At 48.0% G+C, this 10280-nt stretch overlaps 1 protein-coding gene and 1 non-coding gene across 3 annotated transcripts; one reads left to right on the forward strand and one right to left on the reverse strand.

Moving 5' to 3' along the window:
- Positions 1-5572: 5572 nt before the first annotated feature.
- On the reverse strand, positions 5573-7747 carry LOC123402246. Of its 2 annotated transcripts, XM_045096139.1 has the most exons (3): positions 6364-7747; positions 6282-6333; positions 5573-6153 (listed from the first exon to the last, which is right to left on the reverse strand). In XM_045096139.1, exons 1-3 carry the CDS (start codon positions 7335-7337, stop codon positions 5827-5829), a joined length of 1353 nt encoding a protein of 450 aa, XP_044952074.1. In that variant the 5' UTR covers positions 7338-7747; the 3' UTR covers positions 5573-5826. The 2 variants fall into 2 exon arrangements, with proteins under 2 accessions (XP_044952074.1, XP_044952073.1); XM_045096138.1 differs by having other exon boundaries at positions 6282-7747.
- Positions 7748-8883: 1136 nt separating this feature from the next.
- On the forward strand, positions 8884-8965 carry TRNAS-AGA. Its single transcript has one exon. It is a non-coding gene; the product is annotated as a tRNA-Ser (tRNA).
- The last annotated feature ends 1315 nt before the right edge of the window (positions 8966-10280 follow it).

Consider the following 10280-nt stretch of genomic DNA (forward strand, 5'->3'; position numbering starts at 1 on the left):
GAAGGGGGAAGGACTCCCTCCCACCAAACCAAGTAGGACTCGGTTTGGGGGGGGAGAGTCCTCCCCCCTGGCTCGGCCGACCCCTTGGGGATCCCTTGGACCCCAAGGCAAGGTCCCCCTCCCTCCTCCTATATATATGGGGCTTTTAGGGCAGATTTGGGACGACTTTCTCACGGTTGCCCGACCACATACCTCCATAGTTTTTCCTCTAGATCGCGTTTCTGCGGAGCTCGGGCGGAGCCCTGCTGAGACGAGATCATCACCAACCTCCGGAGCGCCGTCACGCTGCCGGAGAACTCTTCTACCTCTCCGTCTCTCTTGCTGGATCAAGAAGGCCGAGATCATCGTCGAGCTGTACGTGTGCTGAACGCGGAGGTGCCGTCCGTTCGGTACTAGATCGTGGGACTGATCGCGGGATTGTTCGCGGGGCGGATCGAGGGACGTGAGGACGTTCCACTACATCAACCGCGTTCTCTAACGCTTCTGCTGTACGATCTACAAGGGTACGTAGATCACTCATCCCCTCTCGTAGATGGACATCACCATGATAGGTCTTCGTGCGCGTAGGAAAATTTTTGTTTCCCATGCGACGTTTCCCAACATGCTATAGGGAGCCCACAAGCCCCCACTCCGCCACCAGGGGAGGCGGTGGTGGGCAGGCTTGTGGCCTACCTGGAGCCCCCTTGACCTAGATCCTTGGCCTATATATTCCCTAAAATACAGCAAAAAATCAGGGGTTCCATGAAAATACTTTTCCGCCGCCGCAAGCTTCCGTTTCCGCGAGATCTCATATGGAGACCCTTCCCGGTGCCCTGCCGGAGGGGACTTTGGAGTTGGAGGGCTTCTTCATCATCATCGCCCCTCCAATGACTCGTGAGTAGTTCACTTCAGACCTACGGGTCCGTAGTTAGTATCTAGATGTCTTCTTCTCTCTCTTGGATCTTCAATACAAAGTTCTCCCTGATCTTCATGGAGATCTATCCGATGTAATCTTCTTTAGCGGTGTGTTTGTCGAGATCCGATGAATTGTGGATTTGTGATCAGATTATCTATGATATATATTTGAGTCTTTGCTGATTTCTTATATGCATGATTTGATATCCTTGTAAGTCTCTCCGAGTCTTGGGTTTTGTCTGGCCAACTAGATCTATGATTCTTGCAATGGGAGAAGTGCTTGGTTTTGGGTTCTTACCATGTGGTGACCTTTCCCAGTGACAGTAGGGGCAGCAAGGCACACATTGAGTAGTTGCCATCAAGGGTAACAAGGTGGGCTCTGTCGTAGATATGAGATTGTCCACCTACATCATGTCATCTTGCTTAAGGCGTTACTCTGTTCTTTTGGACTTAATACACTAGATGCATGCTGGATAGTGGTCGACGTGTGGAGTAATAGTAGTAGATGTAGAAAGTATCGGTCTACTTGTTTTGGATGTGATGCCTATAGATATAATCATTGCCATAGATGACGTCACGACTTTGCGCGGTTCTATCAATTGCTCGACAGTAATTTGTTCACCCACCGTCTACTTGCTTTCATGAGAGAAGCCACTAGTAAACACTACGGCCCCCGGGTCTATTCACATCTATCGTTTCCACTTTCGCTTTTACTTTGCTTTGTTACTTTGTTGCTTTCAGTTCTCACTTGGCGAACAATCTATAAGGGATTGACAACCCCTTCATAGCGTTGGGACCAATCTTTTTGTGTTTGTGCAGGCTCTTGTGATACTCCTTCACTGGATCGATACCTTGGTTCTCAAACTTAGGGAAATACTTACCACCGCTGTGCTACATCACCCTTTCCGCTTCGAGGGAACACCAAAGTAAGGCTCCAAGGCCACGGGGGAAATCCTTTGCATATTTGCCTAGGAAGTCCCTTAAGGCGTAGCCGTAGCAGAAGGATTCCTGGTGCCGTTGCTAAGGAGTATCAAGCAACACTCCTATTTCTGGCGTCGTTGGAAGGTATTTTGTTGCAGTAGCAGTCATCAGAGTACATGGCTGCCTCGGAGGCAGCTAAGGAGGGTGTCTGGATGAAGCAGTTCATGACGGATCTTGGAGTTGTGTCGAGCGCACTAAATCTAATAACTCTGTTCTGCGACAACACTAGTGCCATGGCTTTAGCAAAGGAACCAAGGTTTCACAAGAAGACCAGACACATCAAACGATGCTTTAACCTCATCCGCGACTACGTCGAAGGAGAGGATCTATATATTTGCAAAGTGCACACGGATCTGAATGTAGCAGATCCGCTACTAAACTTCTTCCACGAGTGAAGCATGATCAACACCAGAACTATATGGGTGTTAGATTCATTCCAATGTAAATCGCATAGCGATGTGAGGACTAGATTATTGACTCTAGTGCAAGTGGGAGACTGTTGGAAATATGCCCTAGAGGCAATGGTAAAATAGTTATTATTATATTTCCTGTTTCAAGATAATCATTTATTATCCATGCTATAATTGTATTGAATGAAAGCATAGATACATGTGCAGATATATAGACAAAACAATGTCCCTAGCAGGCCTCTAGTTGGCTAGCCAGTTGATCAAGGATGGTTAAGGTTTTCTGACCATACGCAAGTGTTGTCACTTGATAACTGGATCACATCATTAGGAGAATCATGTGATGGACTAGACCCAAACTATGAACGTAGCATGTGATCGTGTCATTTTATTGCTATTGTTTTCTGCATGTCAAGTATTCATTCCTATGACCATGAGATCATATAACTCACTGACACCGGAGGAATACCTTGTGTGTATCAAACATCGCAACGTAACTCGGTGACTATAAAGGTGCTCTATAGGTATCTTCGAATGTGTCCGTTGAGTTAGTATGGATCAAGATTGGTATTTGTCACTCCGTGTGACGGCGAGGTATGTCGGGGCCCACTCGGTAATACAACATCACAAACAAGCCTTGCAAGCAATGTGACTCAAGTGTAAGTCACGGGATCTTGTATTACGGAACGAGTAAAGAGACTTGCCGGTAACGAGATTGAAATAGGTATACGGATACCGATGACCGAATCTCGGGCAAGTAACATACCGAAGGACAAAGGGAATGGCATACGGGATTATATGAATCCTTGGCACAGAGTTTCAACTGATAAGATCATCGTACAATATGTAGGATCAAATATGGACATCCAGGTCCAGCTATTGGATATTGACCGAGGAGTGTCTCGGGTCATGTCTACATAGTTCTCAAACCCACAGGGTCTGCACACTTAAGGTTCGATGATGTTTTAGTATAGCTGAGTTATATGTGTGGTTACCGAATGTTGTTCAGAGTCCTGGATGAGATCACGGACGTCATGAGGGTTTCCGGAATGGTTCGGAAATGAAGATTCATATATAGGATGGTTTCATTTGGTCACCGGAAAGTTTTTGGCATTACCGACAGTGTACCGGGAGTGACGGATGGGTTTCGGGTATTCACCGGGAGGAGCCCACCCACCCGGGAGTGATTCCAGTGACCCTAGGGTGACGCACCAGCCCTTAGTGGGCCGGTGAGGCCAGCCCAATAGGGCCATGGTGCCACAAGTGGAAAAAACCAAAATAAAAGAAAAACAAGGAAAGATGGAGGTGGGAAGGAAGGAGGGGACTCCTTCCCCCAAACCGAATTGGGGTGGGAGTCCACCTCCTCCCACTCGGCCGGCGCCCTCGGGGCTCCCTTGAGCCCCAAGGCTAGCCCCTACCCTCCTCCTATATATATTGGTGGTTTAGGGCTTTTTGAGATGCAACTTTTCCACGTGCAACTCAAACCTATACCACGTAGTTCTTCCTCTAGATCGGATTTCTGCGGAGCTCGGGCGGAGCCCTGCAGGAGTAGATCATCACCATCATCGGAGCGCCGTCACGCTGCCGGAGAACTCATCTACTTCTCCGCCTCTCTTACTGGATCAAGAAGGCCGAGATCGTCATCGAGCTGTACGTGTGCTGAACGCGGAGGTGCCGTCCGTTCGGCGCTAGATTGGAACGGATCGTGGGACGGCGATGATTTGAATCATGAAGTTGTACCACTACATCAACCGCGTTTCTTAAGCTTTCCGTTTAGCGATCTACAAGGGTATGTGGATCTAATCTCCTCTCGTAGATGGACATCATCATGATAGGTCTTCGTGTGCGTACGATTTTTTTTTGTTTCACATGCAACGTTTCCCAACAGGCAGCGCCACCAACACGTGACCAAGGCGGACCCAAGATGAAAACTGAGAGGTGGCAAAGATGTATAGGGCATTTTTTGTAGGGAGATATGTAAGAACTAATGGCTAAATCATTTATAAGAACTAGCGACACAACTACACAAGCAAACATACAGTGACTAAGAAGAAGAAAAATTCATATATTTTCCTACAATATAGTTTCATCACACATAATTACGATAAGTCATCGCCAAAGTAAAAGTAAACTAATCATTTAAGACCCGGTAAATTGATAAATACCAACATGCCATTTTTTAGTCTTGAATACAATCGATGGCACGCAATTTGTAAGAAGAAAACATGTTTAATTATGGAGAACTAATCTTGAGCACATCACCTCATTCGGTTTCGTCCCACTCATGATTTTTTCCATGGAATCGTTAAACTATCACCGCATTAGGGATAATATCCAAAATTTTCTTTTCTACAAAGCAACGGAATGCAATTCTCTTTCTTTTAGATGGATTTGTAGAAAGTTAGTTCAAATCAACAAATTCATGAGTGTTGCTAGTTGTAGATTTTGCCAAAAATTTTATCTTCAAAGCTGGTATACAATTTTATAAAGTTTGTTGGTAGTTTGTACGGGACCAAACCATATGGGTTGTCTTGTTTATCTTTCTCACATACGGTCTTTTCTTGAAAAACAATAAATGAGTGGGGGCAAAGAGTATGGTTGAGTGGGGGCAAGGCCTTATCCTATGGACCTAATATTACCGGGCACAAATCGAGTGGGGGCATTGGCCCCCATTGAGCTCAACGTGCGTCCGCCCCTCCACGTGACGGATGAAACGATCCAACCTGCGAACAACACCAATCAAAGTTTTACCTACTAATATCGTTAGAGCATACACGAACAAGCATCCGGATAGAAGCTATCATCACATGCGGAAGCGCCTATTCAGTAACATGACTAAAATAAATGTCGACGCGGCCTTCCAATCTTAAATTTTGTGAGGAGCAACATGGGTGATCGTCCAAAACAATCGAGGAAAGTTTATCGCTGCTGCAACTTTATATATCCCTCAGATTAACAGTGTTGACTCAGCGAAGACAATGACAATCCGTAGTGCCCTATACTTACCGGTGAAGATCGGATGCGATAAGGTACTAATTGAATCAGACAACGTCTTTGTGTTGAATCTGTACAAAACCCGGATGCTTATGTGGACTTAATGCGGTTATGACGAGAGAGTGGAAACAATTAGCTATCGATTTTGCTAGCGTTGATTACTCATATTACTTTCTTGAGGTGAATGAGGTGGCACACACATTAGCATAAAAATCCTTTAATGATAAATCTTTATTTTTGGGAATCGTCTATCCCTGATTTTATTTCTCACTCCATTATAAATGATTTGGCTATTATTCGAGAAATAAAGTCTTATTGGTTCAAAAAAATTTGTATAGGAGCACCTTTCTACAGTATACCACCACCAAGTATATATACATCGTCAGCCAGGAGCCAACCGATCCTAGCTAGCTTCTCCGGTTTACCCGTGCACGTGTGCAGCATGTACAAGTACAAATCGCGTACGGGCTCTCGCCTAGATTCGGAAATGCACCAGAGATTCACTAATCACTATCCACACGGCGTACGCACTGCGTACGGTCAATACTGATCACTGCCCCGCAGCGCCGTGCGTGCCCGGCTGCATCGCGAGCTTGGCGGTGTCCTTCCACAGCCGCGCCTCCATCTCCTTCTCCATGAGCTTCCTCTCCGCGCGCCTCAGCGACGCCTCCAGCTCCTCGATCCGCTCCCTGCTCCTCCGGTGCCGGAGCTCCTGCAGCCGCCTGTCCAGCTCCACCGCCGGCACTCCCTCGTCGCCGCGCTCCTCCTCCTGCCCGTCCCCTGAATCTCGCCTCCGCCTCCCGCTATAGCCGCCTCTACCGGCTCCGGCCCCGAATCTACCGTCCAGCTCGATGAATGACTCGCCGTCCGACGAGGACTGCACTCAGAAGAACACAAAAAGAAAAGAACACGCAATTATTTGTTTTTAGTTAACTGCCGCGCAGCATCATGAGCAGAAGTGCAGAACTCGATGTATTCTTGAGAGGAAGCAATCATTAATACTACCTCGGCTGTTCCTTGCTCGGTGCGGCAGTTGAGCTGCAACTGCGCCCCAGCCACATCCATGGCCATGAAGCTCGTAGGGTCCTCCACTTGGGACGAAGCCTCGGACGAGGACGAGGAGGCGGCCGCGCGGCCACACTGTTGTCGATGGAGGTCGAACAGCGGGTTTCCTGTCAGCGCGTAGAACGGCCCGTCCCTCCGTTTCCGTCCCACGCGCTTATCACGATGGAAACGGCGGGGACGCGCCGGTTCGGGAGAAGAAGAAGAAGACGAAGAAGTGGCGCCGGCGCCTTGGCCGCCCGTGCGCGTACCGGACGAAGCGTGGCACAGGCACGGCGAAGCAGTCGTCGTGCTGGCCTTCGTCGTCCTGACCACCAGCTGGTCCCTCATCTCCCGCAGGAGCGCCTCCATCTGCGCGCGCACCTCGGCCATCTTGTTGAGCTCGACGCAGGCCTTGGCGAGGAGGAACAGCAGGCTCAGCCCCATGCCGGCCGCTTCCGCCGGCGACGCGCCGCTGCTCGCCGCTTTCCATCCTACTGCTGCACCTGAGGAGTCCGTGGACGCGGCCTCGCTCTTCTCGGCGGCGACCTGATCCTTCCGTCCGCCGCCGCCTTTCCTGCCGAGCCTGACGAACCGAAGGCGCGCGCAGGTGAACATCGGGATGCGCAGCCGCGGCGTCCCGGGCGAAGGTGGCGAGGGCGGCATGGCGGCGTCGTCCACCGCCACCTCGTCTCCGCCGTCGCTGTCGACGAGGCAGTCGGCGATTCTCTTCTTCTTCTTGGTCGCCCCCGCTGCTGCTTCGTCAATGCCGCCCAAGCGGGCTGATGCCATCGCGCGCCAGCGATCGAGAGCGCGCAAGGGCAGGCTGAGACGGTGGTACCCGAGAGGCCGAGAGAGATAGAGAGCAGAGGATGGGCCGGCGTGGCGTGTGGAGAAAAGCAGCAATGCGTGGGCAGGCGGGCGGCAGCGGGAGTGGCGTTGGTACGGTAGGAACGCAAGACACGTCGTCGCGCGCCTGTGGCAGCGCCCCGGCCCGGCCCGGCCCGGGGAAAACAACATTCTTCCCTATACAAAATCCGTGGGTGGTCGGCCTGCGTCGTACGCGACGGAGGAAGTCGTTGGAAAGAACAGGGTATAATGCCTCGAATGAACGATCGAATCTTCGTCCAACTGGGGCAAGCAGGATTTGCGTTGGCCGGACGCCCTCGTCGTTGCCCAACTTCCGTGCGTGGTCGTGTTCGGGCCTCCAGGCGTCTCTCACATCACGGTGGCTAGAGAGCATCGGCGTGATGCATCGAGCCACCCACCCACCCGCACCGGCATGCCTGATGGCGCGGCATAGCAATAGCATCTCTTGCTGTGACACTGACATCCTCCTGTGTAGTGCTCCCACATGCCAATGTTGGCGATCACTGTTAATGTAAGCGCAAGTGCAGAGACATTGGCTGTCGCGTGCGGTTATCAGCAAGTAAGCATGTTGCGAGATGATCTAGTCCTACTAGTCTTGAAAGATAGTAGAGTAGTAGTAGTAATACCAAATCCAACATGGGCGCCTCTCGATCTCATCTGCGTCACGTCGCATCAGGCAGGACCCCCCAGCAACAGTTCCTAAATATTTTACTTCTCCAATCATTGATCGCCGATGCAGTAACCGAGATTATATTTTACTCCCCCGTTCTTAAATATAAGGTCTTTTAGCGATTACACTACAAATTACATACAGATGTACATATTATAATGTAAATTCACTCATTTTACTCGGTATGTGGTATTCTAATGAAAACTTTAAAAAATCTTATATTTAGAAACGGAGGAAGTACTTTACACCCAGTCTGATTGGCAGCATGGCCACCACCAGCTCTCAACACGACGTTCCCGGCCGGCCCCTCCGCCGAGCCCCTCCAGAGGTGACACGACAAAGAAAACCGCCGCAGCTCAAGCTAAGCGACGCATGATCCGGATGCTCGCGACGGCACCGGTGTGGCGAGACGGCACCCGACAGAGCAGACGAGGCCGTCGCCGACGACGACGAGCCGCCCGGACACCCGATCCATATGGCCCCGGGTTTCTTTCCGATTGGAGAGCGCATGTGTGCGTCACTTTCGTTGTGACTGTTGGCGGGTCTCGATGGATCACGGAGATGGACGCTGGCGAGTCTCCGAGCCACGGAGTGGGTGATTGATCGATCGACGGGTCCGGAGGTCAGATCTAGTCTGTCGTGTTAGCGTTGTAGGGTGCAGCCTGCAGCGTGATTAAAGCCGGCGATTTCGCGGGCGGGGCGTACATCGGAATCGACGAAGCTTCAGGCGAGCTTCCTTCGTGTGTGTGTGTGCGACTGGAGGGAGAGAGTACTAGGAAACGCAGGATGGAATAAGTGTCATGCAGAAGCGTGGAAGCTATCGACGGAACCATGTAAGTGGCACGCAATAACAAATAAGATAGAGCGGTTCCATGGTACGACTTTTAGTTACAACAACCACAGCGAGAGGATTAAGAAATCGTCGTACGTAGCATAATCGACGAAGAAGCAACTCGGGAAGACCAACACATTTTGGGGACTCACAGGCTTGAGTAAATGAAACTTGTGTTAAAAACTGACATCAAGGTGGTCGTGCCGGAGTGGTTATCGGGCATGACTAGAAATCATGTGGGCTTTGCCCGCGCAGGTTCGAATCCTGCCGACCACGCTTTTTCTCTCCCTCTATGTATTCGGCTAAAGCTAAAATATTATTATGGAGACATCTTCCTTTTATTTTTCAACAGTTTTTCTTTTCTCTTCAAAATATAGATATCCTCAAACTTACTACAAATTACCCACTATGCCACCCATGAATAAAGAAAACGTTTCGTTTTTCTTCACAAAGTCACGTCGTGTTACAATGTTGTATAGAAACATTACTCATTAGATATCCTCAAACTTACTACAAATTACCCACTATGCCACCCATGAATAAGGAAAACGTTTCGTTTTTCTTCACAAAGTCACGTCGTGTTACAATGTTGTATAGAAACATTACTGATTAGAATCAAACAGACCACGCTTTTTCTCTCCCTCTATGTATTCGGCTAAAATATTATTATGGAGACATCTTCCTTTTATTTTTCAACAGTTTTTCTTTTCTCTCCAAAATATAGATATCCTCAAACTTACTACAAATTACCCACTATGCCACCCATGAATAAGGAAAACGTTTCGTTTTTCTTCACAAAGTCACGTCGTGTTACAATGTTGTATAGAAACATTACTGATTAGAATCAAACAGACCACGCTTTTTCTCTCCCTCTATGTATTCGGCTAAAATATTATTATGGAGACATCTTCCTTTTATTTTTCAACAGTTTTTCTTTTCTCTCCAAAATATAGATATCCTCAAACTTACTACAAATTACCCACTATGCCACCCATGAATAAGGAAAACGTTTCGTTTTTCTTCACAAAGTCACGTCGTGTTACAATGTTGTATAGAAACATTACTGATTAGAATCAAACAGACCACGCTTTTTCTCTCCCTCTATGTATTCGGCTAAAATATTATTATGGAGACATCTTCCTTTTATTTTTCAACAGTTTTTCTTTTCTCTCCAAAATATAGATATCCTCAAACTTACTACAAATTACCCACTATGCCACCCATGAATAAGGAAAACGTTTCGTTTTTCTTCACAAAGTCACGTCGTGTTACAATGTTGTATAGAAACATTACTGATTAGAATCAACCAGACCACGCTTTTTCTCTCCCTCTATGTATTTGGCTAAAATATTATTATGGAGACATCTTCCTTTTATTTTTCAAAAGTTTTTCTTTTCTCTCCAAAATATAGATATCCTCAAACTTACTACAAATTACCCACTATGCCACCCGTGAATAAGGAAAATGTTTCGTTTTTCTTCACAAAGTCACGTCGTGTTACAATGTTGTATAGAAACATTACTGATTAGGTTTTTTAAATTTTAAAAGTTGTGAGTTTTCAAAAACATGATCGAGAAATCATAAAATTTAT

This window comes from Hordeum vulgare, chromosome 6H (assembly GCF_904849725.1).
Source record: "Hordeum vulgare subsp. vulgare chromosome 6H, MorexV3_pseudomolecules_assembly, whole genome shotgun sequence".
Classification (NCBI taxonomy): Eukaryota; Viridiplantae; Streptophyta; class Magnoliopsida; order Poales; family Poaceae; genus Hordeum; species Hordeum vulgare.

Bases quoted from the DNA above. Each gene is read 5' to 3' on its own strand.
- LOC123402246 (XM_045096138.1), bottom strand. From the start codon at position 7,337: ATGTTGTTTTCCCCGGGCCGGGCCGGGCCGGGGCGCTGCCACAGGCGC. The intron at 6,154-6,281 runs GTAGTATTAATG...TTCTGAGTGCAG, and splicing joins CCGAGCAAGGAACAGCCGAG to TCCTCGTCGGACGGCGAGTC.